This window comes from Cygnus atratus, chromosome 5 (assembly GCF_013377495.2).
Source record: "Cygnus atratus isolate AKBS03 ecotype Queensland, Australia chromosome 5, CAtr_DNAZoo_HiC_assembly, whole genome shotgun sequence".
Classification (NCBI taxonomy): Eukaryota; Metazoa; Chordata; class Aves; order Anseriformes; family Anatidae; genus Cygnus; species Cygnus atratus.
This window is the reverse complement of record NC_066366.1, coordinates 30,099,440-30,118,280: the sequence shown is the minus strand read 5'-3', so window position 1 is coordinate 30,118,280 and position 18,841 is coordinate 30,099,440. Positions and strand designations below refer to the sequence as shown.

The window sequence follows — 18,841 nt, the reverse complement described above, 5'->3', positions numbered from 1 at the left end:
CCCTCTTGCAGTCAAAGAGTAAAAGAGTAGAACTGAAGGGAGAAAATGTGCAAGGAGAGGATTTGCATGTAAAATCCAGTCACAAGGAGTAATAACATAGATGTTGAAAACAGTAAGTATGTAAAAATGAGTTACTTTTGCCAAACCTAAATAGTTCAAATGCTACTCTGAATATAAGTCTACAAGACCACTCCCTGCAAATACATAAATAAAAAGAGTGGCCTCTGTTTAAGAACACATGAACTTAATTTTCTATGTTTCAGCATCAGCAAGGTTTGCAAAACTACTTCTAATGAACCTACACCAATACACTAGTCACTCATTATTCAGTCGTCATTAGGGACAGCAGTTCAACTAATGTGTCTGCTGAACAGCAGTGCTGACTCCCCTGAATCATATATCACATGGTTTCCTTGTGTAACAAGGACTTCTCCACAGTAAGCTCCAGTGTTGGCAATACCTTCATTTGACATCCATCTTAGCCACCTACTTTGAATGAGCTCCTGCAGGAGTCTTTCCCTCCCTGTTTTACTCAGGAACCCTAAGATGTCTAAAGCTATGTGGTGCACCAAACAGAAATAATATACTAACACCCTACTCCCCAGCTACTTGCTGACACTCCCGTTTCAGGCTAATGTTTTCAAACTTTTCTCAAAGCAAAGCCCTGAAAATGTGAGTCAGAAATATAAAAGATGACAAAGTCCTTTTCTGCTACTCATCGTTTCTGGACTTCTTCACCTACTATGCTGGAGCTTGGCGTCAGGCACGTCTAAGTTTCAGTTCTGGTATGTAGTCATACAACTTTGGAAAGACCGTACATAGTGTCTGTGCAGGTCAATTAACTGACTGAAAAAAAAAAGTAATTAAAATATTCAGGTGTCTCAGCGGGTTGTAAAGATTAATGAGTTGCTGTTTACATGGCACACTGAAGACATAAAACACCAGACAGCTCCTTAGCGTGTTGAACATTAACACTAATTCCTGTCAATGGAGTTCCCCAGTTCTGCTCTCCTGTGCAGCCTCTCCCTTGCAAGTGCTTGTTTCTGGTTTTACTTTCACAGACTAAGCCTGCCAGTGCTTGACAAATTTAGCTAGCATTATGCCTAGAACAAACCACAGCAGATCCCATGGCAGGTAAATCAGGATATTGTTTCCAATCTGCAAGAACAGCCTGAAAGGACAGTATTCACATTCGCTTGCCAGTTTACTCACAGACCATCCTGTGCAAACAAGATCAGTCTAAGAAAGGGCCACGCAAATCTCAAACCAAGATCCCAACCAAGTAACTTACAACTACAAGATGTTACTCAGCATTTGTTCTGTCCTGTCTAGTACTGGGCAGATCCCTTTTGTAGGGCACACAAATACTAGGCCCATTTGGTCAAGGACCACATCCCTTATTTGGCCCGTTCTTCTCACAACATGCAATGCTCCAAGAGTGCAGCCTCACACAGCTTCGCTCCATGACCACGTTAGTTGTGCTGCACACTTCAAGCAAAGGCTGCCCACATTATGGCTCAACCAGCAAATTACTGTCAGGAGGTGGTCTAGTGAGAGAAGACATCAAAACAGGAGTTGACAGTAGCTTCTGAAAGTCATGAAGATCTTCTAGCCATTCAAATTTGAAAACACAGAGAGACACGTCACATATGCAGAGGTGATACCCTCATGATAAACTGCAGTACAGCATGACAAGATATCGACCCATTTGGTAAAGAAGCAACTCTCACACCAGTAACATTTCATCTTCCTTCAACATACCTTTCCTAACATTTTCTAACATTGCAAGCCACAATCTGCATTTTATGCTTTCCTTCTGTGTCGCATAAAAGATGAAGACTTTTCTTTAAATTACACCTACAAAACCCCAGAATGTGGGTCTAGCCAGAGATGCTTTTGATACTGTGACTTACTTTTTTTTTTTTTTCTTTATTTGTCTCACCTATTATGCAGATACAGAAGTAAACAGCTGAAACCCTGAGAATGAAGGGTCTTACCCTCATAACAGAGCACAGTCACTCCTCTTATCTTTTGGAGTCCTTAGCACAGCAGAACTAGCTATCAGAATTTCTTTACGCAGAAGAAATCAACTTTTTGAAGATGCATGGGAGGGGGAACATGCAATCCTTGGCTGTTGTATGGGTTGGTACCATGGGATGCCATGTGCCACTTGCACAGTTCTTACACGTCCGGGGCTTATAAAATGGGGTCAGGAAGTTAGTAGTTATCAGTCTTCAGTCTGTTGGCATGATCCTGTTACCTACTCTGCAGCACCAGAGTTGCCTAGCTAGCCCAGTGAATGCTTTGCCATCACATCAAGCTGTCCTGGGAGGGCAACAGGTGGTTGGGCTAAGTTTTGGTATTAGGGAAAAATGTAATTGCCGATAAATACAGACCAATTTGACCACTAATTAATTCCTCCCTGAGAAGGCTGAAAACTCCATGCAAACCCACAACACCCCCTGCGAAAGTACATGCTAAGGAAAACGGTCACACTGTTGATGGGGCTTAATTGCTTCCTTACTATTAAAAATGATGTAAGAAAAGTTGATCTATAACAGCAATAGTTTTTTTTTTAATCATCTAGTTTTCATCCTTCCCACAGGAAGGATAACCAGTGGCTACTAGGAATGGATATAAATAGGACCCCAGTTGGCTTACATTCGACTTTTTTTTTTTCTTCCATGGAGATCTCTTCAGTTTTATCATTTTGTTATTAAATGCACATTTTTGCCTTAAACCTATTTTGGAGTAATGATATGCATTATGCTGGTTTAGATTACTCCCTTTTATGAAAGGGAATTGTTAGGTATTTGTGTGCTGTCTGTAATCAGTATTCTAAAGTATTAATTCCGAAAGCAAAACAATGCACCTCCTTGCCTACTACTCCTTTTCTTCTCCCAAGCTGTTTCCATCCCTTTGCCTCCCTGAATACACAAAGGCATAGACCTTTCTCATTATTACTGGGCCATGGCAGCCTAACAGCCATGCATGCTTTTGAGAATTTCCCCCAAGTAAATGTGTTACATCTTTTAACTGTAAATAATGTCAAACTCAGATATAACATCAATGCAACAAAAAGGTGTCCCATGTGCAACCCTTCCATATTTTTAAAAGATGATGCCGGACACAAATTTCAGTAACGCCAAAATTACTCAGACTCCATTATTCCATTTTCAAAACTGAAAGGCCCTTAGGAGTCTATATCCTGTTGACTTTCAAAGAAGATATAGTGCCATAATAGTTAAAGCCATTTTTTAACATCAGATTTGCTTTTTCAAAGGCACTTCATGTGTTTCACCTAGCCACATAGATACTGGAGGACCTTACCCTTGGTAACCAGCGTTCAGTTTTTTCTTGACTTGGCATATAGTCCAGACTAAGTTCCATAATTCATCAGGCTATTTTTTTTCCCTTTACAATTTAGTAGTCAGCACTCTGTAGAATAGATGAACATTTCTGGGAAAGGCTGGGCTCATTTTTCTCCAATTACACTTTCATGGGTCATTATGCATTAAAAAAAAATACACCCCAAATATGTACACATTTTCGTTCATAGACAATAAAATAAACAGCAATATAATTCACATCAGTCTTCTAGCAATGCAAAGCTTCGCTCTAAAATGACCAATGATATATGAAAATTATTTTTTAAGTGGGTAATTTCTTGCATCAATGTACTCACTAATGCAACATTAAAGGGACAAAGCACTCTGTAATTCACATATTTGACTAATAACTGTAAGCCACACACTTTAGACCCTAGTGGACTATTTTATTTTATTTTTTGTACATTCCAGGCATATCTATAACTCCATGTTTAAATCTAAAAAACAATTAACAAGTACTGCATCAAATTGCACCATGCAGCGTGATCCCAATCAAGCATAAAAGGGCAAAATTTGGTGTCTTAAGCACATCCCAGAGATGGGAGGAGAAAATAGAGATAACAGTGAATGGGAAGCAAGCTAAGTACCTCAGAACAGTCAAGTGTGTCTAGGTGGGATGTGCTGGGATAAGAAAGGGAAAATCACTTCCTTGAACTACAGGAAAAGACGAAGCTTTCATGTATGCCATGCTAAGGGTGAGATGCCTTTACTGCTGAGCATAATGAGCACAGGATCCTCCTGCACAGAGCAGTTGGTTCTACATAGCATTAGCAGTACCGCCAGCTATGAAAGCCCGTTCTCAGCCAGCCTCTTCATCTTCAGTTAACTAGCTGAGAGAATAACTTGACCATCACCTACTGTTTTAGTTAGGTTAGTAGCAAATGACTACTTTAAATACCTACATGTTAACCTGAATGTTCTTTCAGTCACACGCTAAAATCCAGTTCTATGGGAGTACACTTTTGTATATGTCATACACAAGGAAAATGTACATGTGTGCACTTATAAGATTTTATGTAATGTAAAATGCTGCCAAAATAACATCATATTTCAAACTATTTTCTAGAAGGCTTTTTTTTGTTAATCTTTACTGCAAACTAAAAACATCTGTTCTGCATATTTAAGAAATGAAAATATAATCAAATCTAAACAGAATGGCAAAACATTTGTCTGAGTCCCCCACTGAGATGTCCCTTGTAGCAGATGGCCAGAGGTATAATACAGGTATAATACTGCTATGCATTTTTTTTTTTTATTTTTTTGGTTTTATCCTAACCCTAGGTATCCATTACGGGATGCATGGCTGGTAAGAATGTTGGTGGGCACTGGTTTGACTTAGAATGTGCATTCTTACTGTATCCTTTAGAGCCTACCTTTTGCAGTTCATACCTGCTAACTTGTTCCACATTAGTTAAGAGCCCTACCTCAGCAAAATCTTCTGTACAATTATTTCTCATTAGGTGAGAACCAGTCCTCTCAGGATCCGCAGGTTACAAAGAAAAAGGCAGAAACAGAAAGTATGGGACACAGTTGACAAGGACATGCCTTATGTTCTGTCCCTCCCAGCACCTAGAGGGAGTTTGCAAAGGTATCATCTTCACCATAACGATTCCCAGGGCAGCCACATGCATGGATGTCCACAGCAGCCTGACTTCATTTGAAGCTACCCTTTTAGAAAACCAGTGTCCCAATGTCAGCAGAGATCCTGCAGTCTCTCTCTTGTGACTGTCCTGCAGAAACTCACCTCAGAACAGAGTGCCTTACAGGGAATTCCCTAAACAAACACAGTACAGCTCCTAAGGACTCCAAAGCTCCTTCAGCAAGTTCCCCCCCAAAATGCAGTATTGCACATTATCCTCAGTACTGCAGCCCTACCTGGCAGCTTTAATTATTTGTAGACAGTAGCTTGTATGCTATCCTGCGTTCCCCATAACATAGCATGACATCTCTGTCTTCATCTCTGAAAGCTTAGTAAAAAAGATAAGTTTATGTGACAAGACAAAATGTAGCTGCCATTCATGTTAACAGGCAAGCCTATATAAGCCTATATAGGTTTTCGTTAGAGAGGACAGTGGAATCCAGTAATACCTCTCAAGAAATAAAGTTTGCTATGCAATATGGCAAAACAGGACAAATGCTGAATTCCGCATCCTTAGCAAAGAGAGGCAGAAACAGGCCTAGAGACTCAGTCATGCTGATCAGCCCCTACCAACCAGCCAAGCGATGCAGCTGAAGAGCTGCTGAAGAGCAGATGCTGGTTTCTTTTAATTTAGTAAAGCCAGCGAGGTGGCTCAACAGACCAATGTAGACATGACGCAAAACCACTGCAGGTTTTACCACTCACTGGGGAAACATATTAACGTGCATCTCTCAGCATCACCTGGAAAGGAAGTCTCCTCCTTCCACAGTGCAAACCTCCAGGTCCGTATTAATGATCACTGTTATTCTGTGGTAGCCTGAAGTGAAAATATGCAATGCCAGATGACTGTAACAAACAAGATGTCTCTTCAACTTCTCCTCAAATACCCCCAAGCTCCTGTTTCTACGTGTTCTGTTGCCACACACATCTGCTCCGATCTCTGAGAAACATGTACTATTTTAACGTGCCTCCACCCAGGATCCTGCCTGCCACATCTCTATCCTTCCACACTTCTGGGACTGAACTCAGTAGAAGTGCATGTCCTGCAGCTGGTTCCGACCCGCAACACCTCCCACTTCCCCCTAGAAACACAGCTTGCACCAACAAGCCTTCTAAGCACAGGGTTAGTCCTAACCACCTGTTTACTTGGATTAACTGGTTAGAGGCGACACACAAGATGGGAGAGAAGGCAGCTCCAAGGCAGACTGAACATTTGCTGGCTTGACCTGAGATCTGTTATTCCTCCTTCCCTCCAGCCCAGGCAGATGTAGTAACAGAGACTGTGACCACCTACATTTGGATACCTTCATTTAATTTTTTTTTAAAGGTGCTAGAAAGGCATCTACATTGTAATCATTTGCAGCACACAGATGCAAATCTGTATCAAACTTTTTCTGTCCCTAAAAAGTGGTGAGACCTTTCCATGAACAGACTGGTCCAGTAATCCCAGGGAAGAGGAGTAAATGACAAAAACAGAAGGCTGTTTTTAGATCATCTCTTTCAACAGCATGGGCCCTAACAGAGTGATCCCTACTTTAACAACAGTCACTGACAAACCTTCAGCCTGACAAAGCACATTGGAAGTTTTTTTTCTTGGTCTACTATTCTGCACCCTGATGTGACTTTTCAAGGGCCCTAGCTTTCTGCTGTTACAGTGTTGGTACTACTTTGATTTGCATAAGACAGATCTCTATTTCAGAAAATGCTTCTTGTCCTGAGACTATTTTGAAGAAAATTCATGCGATTCATCCCTGAATCTATCCAAAGTGATAGCAAACCCTTTGCTGAAGTAATGAGAGAGAATTTAATCTTGACATTTCTGGATTAAGCAGTTGAAAAGCAAAGACTAGAGGAACCAGGGGCACAAAAGACAGCTGTTTCCAGAGCTGTAGATAAATTGACAGAGTCTAGACATTATGAATGAGAGCTCAGTAGAGCTAGAGAAGCTTGTCACAGCAGAGGTGGGAATCCAAATTCTAATGACTCAATTAAAGAATGCCATGACTGGTAGAAAACATGGAGCTATTTCTATCTCCTTGTCCCTACAACTGCCCTCATACTACTGTGGGTGTAATTACATAAGACGCACAATCCTTTAATGGAAGGTGGAATTATTTAAGGAAAACAGCTGGCAAATTTAGAACTAAGTAGGAGCAAAGAAACGTCAGTGCTGAACCGAGAGCGTGTCAAACATGACCCAGATACCTAATTAGAAGTTATACTCAAATCTAACTTGCAGAGGGATCAAGAAACAGGCTGGCTGAATTCAGCAGAGAGACTGCAAGAGGTGCATCCTTGAGCTTTACTGCCCTGATTGTCTCGGGTACTGTTCTGATCATCCCACTCTCCCCTGGCTTTAATTTGACAACGCTAACGAGTTAGCCAGGAGAGCGGCAGTAGGGAATAATCAAGTGACGGACCTCACCTGTGAGCTCCGAGGGAGCACCGAAGAAGCCAGAGCTCCCCTGCAGCTCGGCGAGGTGGGAGCTTTGGCTTCAGGCCTGTCCCCGGCTGACCCTCTCTGAGCAAGGACACAGTCACCGGAGTTGCGGGGCTAGAGGCAGGCAGCTCCCTCGGGCTGCTGGCCATGGGAGCCCTCCTGCCTTAAGCACCTGAGCCCACGGGACATCCCATTTGCAGAGAGCATTTGTAGAAAGAAAATAGGGGAAGGTGGAGGAATGCTACTCCGTCTGGAGTCTTTGTTCACACACTGAACAAGCTCCTGTCACTGAGGTGCAATCCAAAGGCATTAACAATACAGAGGAATGTAACACTTTAATTCAAAACGGCTCTGTGAAAGCTAACTAGAGTCAGTCAAAATATTGTTTTCTATTAAAAATAGATGTTCTTAAAACCCAGCACTCTGCAAGAGGAAAGCTCTGGCTATGCTTATTTTAATTTTTCCTTATGCTATTCTCCCCGGGGGCAGAGAAGTAAGTTCTACTGTGTTTTTAAATAAAAGTATTCAAATACAGACGGATACATTCATGAGCGTGTCTGCTCAGCTGATCCTGCACAAAAATCAGGTGAAGCCACAGACATCTTCAGTCATCTGCCAATGACTGAGATGGTCCCTGTGGGACAGCCCATACAAGTTAATGGGAAAGAACGATCTGCAAGATAAGATTAAAATGTGGCAATGTGCTCTCTTACTGGAGCCAAGACATGAAATAACCTTTGAGACTACACACATTTCCAAACTTGATGCTCAAGGACCACAGCTGGCAACAAAACCAATATCTCAATGGGGAACAAACAAGCAGCAAGTCATTGACAGAGATGGTGCTGAGATATGCTAACTACATAAACTACCACATAACACCACATAAAATGCAAAAATTCATTAATTTGCATGTATATCACAGATAAGAGCAAAGGTGACAGCTTACCAGGCCCCTTTTTGATAGGCATCTTCCTGTTGTGAATTTTCAAACAGGTAACGAGGTGTCAGTGTGCTGCTCCACCTCTGAGGGAGGATGTGGCTGCGGAGCAGGACCAGGGAGGTTGTATTACCCCTGCGCTTGGCACTAGCGCAGCGCTTAATGGAGCACTTCAGACAGCTCTGGGGCTCACTGTTCAAAATGTTGTTAAAAACTTGGAAACGGTCCAGAGGAGAAGCACAAGAGGAATTAAAGGGCTGGAAAACATACTTTGTAGTCAGACATCCTTTTTGGGACACAATTTATTGAAAACTTCACAAAGAGAAAGTGAGGTGGCTACGTCACTGTCATTGCAGTGATTAAGTATCCTTATGGAGAGGACAGATGTCTTCATTGTCAACCATAAAAACTATGAGGTTCAATCAGGTGATCTGGACAAAGTCAGACCAGAAACAAGGAACATATTTGGGGTGTATTAATTTTTTTTTTTTTTTTAAGGGTGACACTAACTTCTTTAAAGGGTAAAGTAGATTTTCTTACCCCAAGTATTTTTAAAAATTTGGTACTTTCCAAGAAGATGCATAGATGTGAAGATGATTCCGGGCAGGGAAGCAGACTGAACTGAAGGCCCACCACAACCTCTCAATCTGTGTGCTGCACAGGTCAGCACGATGAGCAAAGGTCTCCATCCCTTCTCTGTGCTGCACTCCCTAGTCCAGGACACGCATCAAAACTTATGAGCATTTACACTTGTATTATTTATTGCTAGGCACAACTGCTGTGTCTAAACTGATCGCTGTCAGCTCCACAACACAGTGCCCATGTACACCACCAAGCTGTTGTAGCAAAGCAAGTTCCTAAAAACAGTAAACTGAAAAGCTCATTTTGAGTTTGTTTTTACAGTTTCAGGTTGTTACACTTTTTCCATCTTGTAGGCATGTGTCATTTCCAAGTACATCTTTTAGCTCTCCAAGAAAGCAAACTACTATCATGGACCTGATACTCTTTGGATGTTTAAATTCAACACTTCCTACCTAAAAGAAAAAATCCCTAATATAATATCCATACAGCAACAACATAAACAATGCTACAATGCAAAAATAGCCAGTCTTTTGACTATATTTTTTTATGTGAACAAAGAAATAACACTGATTTATATGCCACTGTCCATTTCATTACCTCCAGCAATCATAGTCTTGAATAGACCAGTCATTGAAATTTTATCAGAGTACAGTACCCCTTTATTTCTCTTACATTGATATTAGATCTCTCACTCTCACCTCTCAGTGTCTCTGGTGGGAGGAAAATGCATAGAGCATTAAACAAAACAACACTGAATATACAGCAGACATTTATTTGCCAGAAATTATGGCTTTCAGTCATGCTAACCCATTCAGGAAATAGTAATGAAATTTACTGAATACTTAAAGCAAAGGTAAAGTATCAAAAAACTAAAAATCATCAGAAATTATTCACTCAGGTGAATTTGCAAATGATTTTGGTATTGTCCGGCAAACAGCTGATATTCTTAGGGGGAAAAAAAAAGTAGACAGGGAAGCAATTCTATCTGCAATAAAAATAGGACCAAAAATAGTAGAAAAAGTGACAATAGAATATACGTTCTTCCACCACTATAGACAAATATTATGTTTTTGTCAGTCCATGTTATAATTAGCATTTTACATGAACAAACTTCTCAAAGTTTCTTGCATGCTTTATTAATCATTTCGGGGTAAGAGTTAATGCAGTACCATTCAGGCCATATTATGGAGGTACCTGCACGGAGAAAATTCTTATTGTGCAAGTGACCTTGTAATGAATTAGAATCTCTTCTACTCTCTTGAAAAAGATTCTCTTCTTGCAAACCAAGCAGCCATCAAACAGGAATTAACCGAACGAAGACCTAATCGCTAAGTTTTATTTCTCTGCAGGACCAAAATATAATTTTCTTCCCTGCATGTGGTAGTGAATCATACATCAAAAATATCCCAGCTCATCAATTCACACACCACACTCGAAACAAATCCATGGGAAACCAGCATGCAGTTTTGAGAGATTTATCCACACGCACACAGGAAAAAAAAAGTTAAAGAAAATATGTAAATGTATATATAAAAAAAAGAGGCTGGTTATTTTTAATGATGGATATGTATGGAAAGTCTGAAAGTTTTTTTTTTTTTTTTAATTTGCAATTTCTGTTGGAAGGTTTTAAAGCCAAATCTATGTTATTCTCACATAGCACGCAATGCATATAAACAACTGACCAAAGACCTGGGTATTTCTGCTGGAACAGGTGGAACAAAAGTTACTCATCAGCCATTCAGGGTATGCACTTAAGCCGGGTAATGCTGTGTCCACTCTAGCACTACTCCAACCTGCTTCAGCTACGACATCCAGAAAGGGTTTGCCTAAGGGTTGCATCTCCACATATGCCTTAGTGGGTACATGGCTCCTCAAGCACAGCAGGAGCAAAGATGCTCTGCTGTGTACTGAATGCTCAGCAGCCCACAGGAATGTTGGAGGCAGGGCAGAAACAAGGCAAGAGGTGTGAAAAAACAAACTCTGTTGGTAGATCCTTCACCACACAACTCCCAGGTTGCCACAAGTTGAAGACAGGTGACAGCATTGCAGCTTGAGTGCAGCCTGCCCCCCAGTCACATGCAAAAAGCAAAGCCCCACAGTTCTCATAATTAGCCCCTGCTCTTTTGCTGTGTCATTCAGATCTGGAAACAAACTTTTGTAATAATGCTGTGCTTTTGAAGATAGCGAGATGAATGCAAAAAAGCATTAATCATTCACTTGTATGGATTTCTACAGGCATTAAAATATTGTTGACTTTTCTTTTTAATGCTTTATTCATTAGCCACAATATTCCACCAGCTAAATGTTGTGTTTCAGAATAAATTTGCAGTCAGCAACAAGAACACTCTTAATATGTAACTTTTGTTACTATGGCTGAATTACCAATTCATCTAAACGCCAGAGTTCAGCAGGTAATTTATCATCAAGTCTATCTCACTCTACTCCTGCTTTTAGTCTCCACTGAAAGACTAAAAGGCCTACAAGCAATTCTTGAAAAACACGAAACCATTTTTAACAGACCTGCTTTGTTCCAGACTCATAGCTTTCATGTGATGCCTTCAAGCCCACTGATTTTTATGCTCATATTCTTCAGCAAGAGAAATTACAGTTTTGTGTTGTTCTAGCTTCTGCCCAGGTGGCTGGAAGGCTTTCTTGTTTTTATTTTTCCTTTTGACATCATCTCTGGTAACTATGAAGAGCAGATAAGTCAATGCAAAAAGATGAGGCTGGATCATTTGATGATTTTTTGTTGTATTTTTGTTGTCCACAGGAAGATCCATGTAGCATGATAATTTATGCTTCTGATTTATCAAATCTTAACTTGATGGAAGCAAAGTTCTAAATCCAGCAAGGACAGATTGGACCAGAAAGGACATCCATAATTCTAATGCAAGGAAGTTATAATTTTGCATAACATCCAGTATCAGGGCCTTTTGGATAGCACTTTACAGGCCATTTTACTAATCAAACAGCAAATTCTCAGGATGTGTTTCATAAGCTTTCTGCAGTGACCCAAACCAAATTTTAATGCATCCACCGCTGTGTAATGGGCTTTTCTTCTAGTGATCTCCACCTTAGGTCTGGCTACTTGAGGTGCTGACACATGAATATGTACATAGCTATGTATAATGTCCAGTTCTTGCAACTTAAAAACGATGCTTAATTTCATTAAGTCATTTAGGATTAATCCCATAATCCATGTGCATATTTTTAAAGAATGTGTAAGCTTCACATGATGCATGAGCAAGCTCTGCGTGGAGACAACCCTGACAAGAAGGGAGAACTATGAATAAGATGCACGGAAGTGGCATCAAGAGCCAGCAACGGAAACAATTCTTCCTCAAAAAAGGTCAAAGTAGTTGTGGAGTCGCACATCCTGCAGTATTTAAGCTGGTTCATGCCCCACAGGCAGGGAGGACCTCTGCAATGGATCACAAAACCTACCACCCAAGCTACATTTGGGCTGGGAGAGCAGCACCTGCAGCGTGGCTTGTGATCAAGGTGAAGCTGCACGCACTGAAGTGAAGCCTCTCTGCAGCAGAGGGCAGTGACACACAAATGCTAGCGTTCATCATTCTGCACAGCACCAACAAATAATGCAGAAGCCTGTCCTTATTTATCTCCAGCGTACAACACATGCCACTCTTTGGCTTATTCTTATGAATAATCACATGTTCTTTATGCATATGTGAGCATGCACACATCACTGTGGGTTTGTGCAGATGCACAGACATACTGAATGTTCACTTTAAAAAATTTTAATTCTGGTTGCTTTCTCTTATTTCTTTGACAACTATATCCTATTCAATTAATCTACCATCCCCCTGATCTGAAAAACAAATCCTTTAAACTTTTGCTTCACAGTGCACTGAGTTACATCTTAACAATAGGCAAGGAATTACAACACTTCAGGGAACTGATTTCAATCTTTCCCTTTTCCATTCCTTCCCCCCCTTTGAAAGGTAGAAAGCTGGATGCACTTGAAGAGAAAAAAAGGGAGGAGGGGAGAGCTGTAGATGAAGACAGAATAACTCTTCAGCTCCTTAACTGGGTTAATTTGTCTCCTGGCATTAGAATACAGAGCTTAAGAGAATGCTACAGACAAAAAAAAAAAGTTGCAAGGCATGCGCTTCCCATGTAATAGCTGACATGTCTAATACTGTGTGATTCACAGCAGCTTTGAAATACTAGATTAAAAGGCATAACGACCTTCTTATTGAGGGAAGGATGGATTGCATTTCCATCGGATGCAATTTGAAGACAGATGCGTAAGAGAAGAAAATTTAAGTTACAATGAAGAATTCCGGTCTTGGCTTGAAGTAGTTTAAATGTAAGTTGCTCAGAGCACTTGATTTTTAGTGAAAAACAAATGGATTTATATGCTTGACCAGTGTTTCCAAGCCAACTTCCACAAGACAACTGCACACTGTTGAATCTACTGTGTAGCACCTTCTCTACGTAAATGTGGAAAACAATCAGAAATGATATAGTACTGTATACGTGTATAGAAATATACATCGATTTTTACCCAAGAGCAAGTCCTTTTTATTATTTATGAACCAGTAAGCAACCCCACATTATTTTGGATACTGATTTAAGTTTTGACAAAGGTTTTTTTCTTGTTTTGTTTGTGTTTTAACTAAATGGGCTCATTATTGTTTAGCAAAGGATTGCACTTGGTTTAGATTTGGGAGTATCTATCAGCTTTGCCTGAAACAGAGCCAGTACTGCATTTCAAGTCCTCTGCTTCTCCAAGCAAAACTGCATAGGAAAGATTAAAAAACAAAAAAAAAGAAAAAGAAAAAGGGGTCTGACTTGGGCTAAAAATCTGATTCACACACTCATTTTGAAAAGAGCGTTAGCTGCTCAGGTTCAGAAATTGTTGCTGTCCCAAATCCAGGGATGTATATTTTAGATCTAGAGTGAAACTATGCAAGTGTTCAATGCAGTCTGCATCAGAGTCAGTTCTACAGTTAAACTCCTACGGTCAGGTGATGAAAGCAGCTCAACAGGCAGCCCAGGAGAAGCCAAACCCATCTACAGCCAACTTAAGAAGTTCTGTGGTCTCAATGAAAGCAGTTTCTGTGAGGCACTGAGGAAGGTGGATGAACATTAAGGCAAAGCACTCAGCCTTGCAGCTGGCTCTCTGGGACCTGCGTGGTGATGGGTGTTGCTGCTTTTCAGCCCTGCCAGTCCTGGTCCTGCTCCCTTCACCACCAACCTCTTCCTTGGTACGGTTTTTCTGATTCAGGACCTTTCAAACACTGTAGAGAGGAATTTGCTCTTCTCCTTGGCACCTCTGGCTGTCACGTCTGGATGAGAGATACATTTGAGCTCCTCTGAAAGGAAAATGCTGCAAATATCCCCTAGACTGGCTTCTGAGGAGCTCATCTCACAATGGGTTCATGAATTGTTCCAGGGCTTAGGTGCCATGAACTCCACGGTTAGAGAACATTATCAATAATAAATTCTCTCTTTCACAACACTGTGGGATTTCAATTCTCCAGCCAAATGCATTTTCTTTGAGTGCGTGACATTCTGAAGTGTTCTGGGACAACTCTATAAGCATTTGCCAAGATACATGCTGGCTTCTTCAGACAGAGACACATGGCAGTTTAAACTTGGTATATATCATGAGTCTCGAGAAATGACAGGCCATCTGGCAGATTTTAGCAATACTGGCACTTTCTGCTCAGAGAGGTCCAGGACTTAACTACGAAAGACATGGTAGGTCACAAATGAAATGCATTGGCAGGACTGCGTACATGAAGCTTGTATGGCACTTAACCCAAGCCAGTACAGCTGGGTTGTCACCCATCAATCTGTTCAGAGCCATGCAGGCAGCTTTGGGAGCAGAGCAAGGAGACAAGCAAGTATTGGGGTAAGGGTCAGGAGTAGTGCACAAGTGAGGTGACAGGTAGGGGAGCACTGCTGGAAGACAGAGGTATCACTCAAAATGGAGCGGTGGGGAAAGAGCTGCTTGAGGTCAGTGCATTATGGGTCACGATGAAGTTGTATCAAAACTTCTTGAGATGGAGGCAGGATGGTGAGAGACTTATAGGCTGCACATATCCCTTGGGTCACAACAGCAAAGATGCTGGCACACAGGATCAGATGGGGAAATCTGGAATGAGGCTGGGGGCTGGGGGAAGACTGGAAATCATAAAGGAGGCTTTTTGCACTGGAAAGCTCAGCTGTTACAGGTCAGCACTGACTTCTGACTTGTTTCAATAACGTTGCACAAGGCAAAGTCTGAATCAGTGGGAGAAGAAAGTATAAGCCTTTAGTCCTCCAGCCAAACAGAAGGTTAGTTTTGAGTATGGAAATCAACAAGATTAGAAAGACAGTTTTATTGCTGGATAGCGTAATGAGATGTTCTTACAACGTTCTGATGACTGGGACAACAGAGAATTGCTTATTCATTTGCAGAAACAAATTATTACTGAGAAAATAGTTTTCACATTGACAGAGATGTGAAAGTCTATGACAGCAACTGCCATCCATCACGGACATTGTCCGATGACCCTGTCTGTGCATGGATCACAGCACTATTCAATACCTGCCCTCAGTCAGCTTTTCCTTCCATTTGTCCATCATGTCAGTGCTGTTCTCTACACGTACTGGGCTATCTCTTTCAGGTACATGCACGCAGATGTCAAACAGTCTGGCTACATCTTAGTTCCACTCTCTGCAGTTTGCCTCTAAAAGTGAAGTCTGAACCACGATAATGGTGTGATGTGCCCTCCTTTGACTGACCTACTTTTAGCCGAAAGCCAGGGAAGAGGATACACAAATCTACTTCTAATGCAGATTAAAACGTGCCTTTGGCACAGCATCCTCACACAGACTCATCATACATTCAAAAAAGGTTTTTTCATCCTTCTCCCAGACTCCTGTTGTCTAGAGAGGACCATTAATGATAACTCCCTGAGGCTCCTTCTCCTTGTGTTACAGAATGCTTCATTCATAACTTAGGCATCTGGACAGATGAAAGCAAAACAGAGATGAGTGGTTCTTTCCCTAGTATTCAAACTTTAAATCAAACACCCACTTTGCTGTACCATAAACAGAACTGCAGGTTTAGAACGCCAAGGCGCTGCTGTAACGTTTCTTTTTCTTTAAGATTTTACATTTCTCCTGTGAGAATCCATTACAATAGAAGTGTCAAGCAAAAATAAACCTCTGTTAATCACAGTCACTGCGAACCTGCCAAGTAAATCATGTCTCAACATTGCTGTTCTACTTTTCAGGTAAAAAAACAAGTGTGCAAGAATGCCAAAATCTGGAAATTAAGTTCTTCCCAAGAACAGGGCTGTAAAGGTAGGCCCAAGGATTTTTGGGAAACACAAACTCTTCTCTTGTGTTCATGAAATTTAACGAAACTAGAAAAACACTAAAATTGAGTATCCTATGGCCATAAGAATAATTCAGGTTGCAAGGATTCCAAGGATTCTTTAGAGGTCACACCTAGTCCCACCTCTACTCAAAGCAAGGCCAAATGCAAAGCCAACACTGAAATCATATACAGATTTCTTCTGGTTTTGGTCAATAAGGAAGCAGGTGTATGCATCTGAAGAGAGAAATGAGAAATGGAGAAACCTTTGGGCTTTCAGCTGAGCCATTATTTTCCCACACTTTTCAAACTCAGAGGCTTCATGCACTGCCCAGCACATCACAAGGGAACTGCCTTCAGATCACCTGAAGGGAGTGTTACTGAGCTTGGTTCACTCCAAATTTAAGAATTTGCTGTGAGCTTTGGAAGGAGGTTATGTTTTTATCTTCATCTTTTTGCTATTCCCTGTGCTGCTGAAAAGCAGCCATTTCAAGGTGATGCAGCTGCTGCACCAAGAGAACTGAGTCGAAAGGGGCAGGTGCCACCACACCAGGGAACTGCCAACCTGGGTGCTACCTAATGATAGGGATAATCACTTTAAAGATGCTGTGAGGTCTCCCATCTGCTTTTTTTTTTTTTTTTTTTTGCTTAGGTAACGGATGGCAAATTGATAACTAGATCAACCACTCAATCAATGTTATGAATATTAACAGGTATATTAGAAACCTGCTTTAGTTGAGTAAACCTCAAGACATCCAGTTTGCATATAGTAGACTATCACTTATGGAATGAATTTGCAAACCAGATATACAGTTATTTTCCCCACGAACCTTCAAGAACAGCCAGCTCATACCTGCTCTAGCCATTAGCTGCAATTTATCAGTTTTCACATCTCATTCTAAATTCACGTTTCTCTCCCAGAGTAAAGTCCTAATCCTGCAACTGTCAGTTATACTGAGTCACCACCCTGAAACCAATTTCAGACGTAAGAGCCTGTTGCTCAATAAAAAGGGATTAACTGGACTGAGCCTTATTTAAGTAAAAACTTCAATTTCCATATTCCCTGCCTATTCCCAAGAGCTCGGAAGATTTGTATTCCATTCCTGTAGCTTAAGTTGGACGTTATTTTCCTGATACAAGGATATCAAATCACACTCCTGAATGAATCAACACAATTTCAAACTCTGCCCAAACCAACATTTTTCACAGTAAGGACATTTCTGAAGTGCTTCAGCTCAGCTATCCTCCACTGCAGGGAACCATCTTTGCAGTTGCTTGACACCAGCTGTACTGCCAGTATTCCTGTTGACTACAGATATTATCCCATTATTTTACAACAGTATAAAGTACCCAAGAGCAAGAAAGATCCATTTGAACTGCCAGCCTTCTCTCAGTTTTTGGTGTGCTGCGTTTTTGCAATAATGCACACATGCACTTTTTCATTTTTAGTGATTGTTTGATTTTACCTAAGTGGAGATGTCACAGTAGCAGCCACAGAGAATGAAGTCCTTTAGTTTTCAGGAAAACAGGTGAAACTTCCCTAAACTGATGCATCACCATGTGTACCTGGCCTGAATTGGAAAGAAACTCTGCAGGACTGTGACAGTTATGTTTGCTTTACAACATAAATGAGATAGTAAATTAAAGGAGTAGTTGGGTATTGGATACTGGACAACAGTCTAGTGGTAGAGAGAAAGGAAAGTACTTTCGTACCACTGCCATGAATACTACTATAGAGTTGGCAAAAGCAGGTACCAGAAACACAAGTATGAATACTACAAACCATTTACACTACATCACCCTGAATAAACTTAGCACATAATAATGGTAAAGTTCTTTGTTGCACTAGCAACTATTCTGTCTGAAAATATGGACAGGAATGTTTTTGTACTGACAGCCACTTCCATCCACACTTTTGCACATATAGTTTTAACAAGATGTCATAGAAGCACAAAAGATATTTCACATTCTTGTACACACAACAGAAATCTCAAGTATTAGAGTATAAGTGAGAAAACACTGCTTCAGCTTTCTTTCCCCAATTCTTTCCTAAAATAGTCCTATTCCCATCATATGGAATGATTGTGCCTGATGATACTGTGATAGACAAAAAAGTATGTAACATACCTTTAAATATAACTCAATGTAAAGAAATATCAATGCTTGCTTAAACAATTAGGCAATCTTGGTTCAATACTTCATGCCTAACAACAATGTGGAAAAAAAGCAGAGATAGGCAATTTTTTCTTTCATTCCTCCTTTTTTGTGTGTTTAGTTTCTGTTTGCTTAGAGCCAGCTAGCACCAGCTCACACTCTTCTGTTCTAAGCAGGGTTCTTACCGGTGACAACACTGGGGATTTTAGACAGAAAGCTCTTGACAGTTCGGATGGGAACTCCACCTGTTTTGTCATCCTGCATTCTTGTAATGATGTCTTCAATCTGTCAAAAGGAAGGAAAGACTTAGTGGTTTATGCAAAATGGTGAATGTTATGTCTATATAACTTGATTGCTTTGGAGC

At 40.8% G+C, this 18,841-nt stretch overlaps 1 protein-coding gene across 1 annotated transcript in view; it reads right to left on the bottom strand.

Moving 5' to 3' along the window:
* Nucleotides 1-18,841, bottom strand: part of RGS6 (regulator of G protein signaling 6) — a 238,022-nt gene that overhangs the window by 55,885 nt on the left and 163,296 nt on the right. The window contains exon 3 of the mRNA XM_035539120.2: nt 18,663-18,762. Coding sequence (XP_035395013.2) covers nt 18,663-18,762 — 100 coding nt within the window. The remainder of the gene's footprint in view (nt 1-18,662; nt 18,763-18,841) is intronic.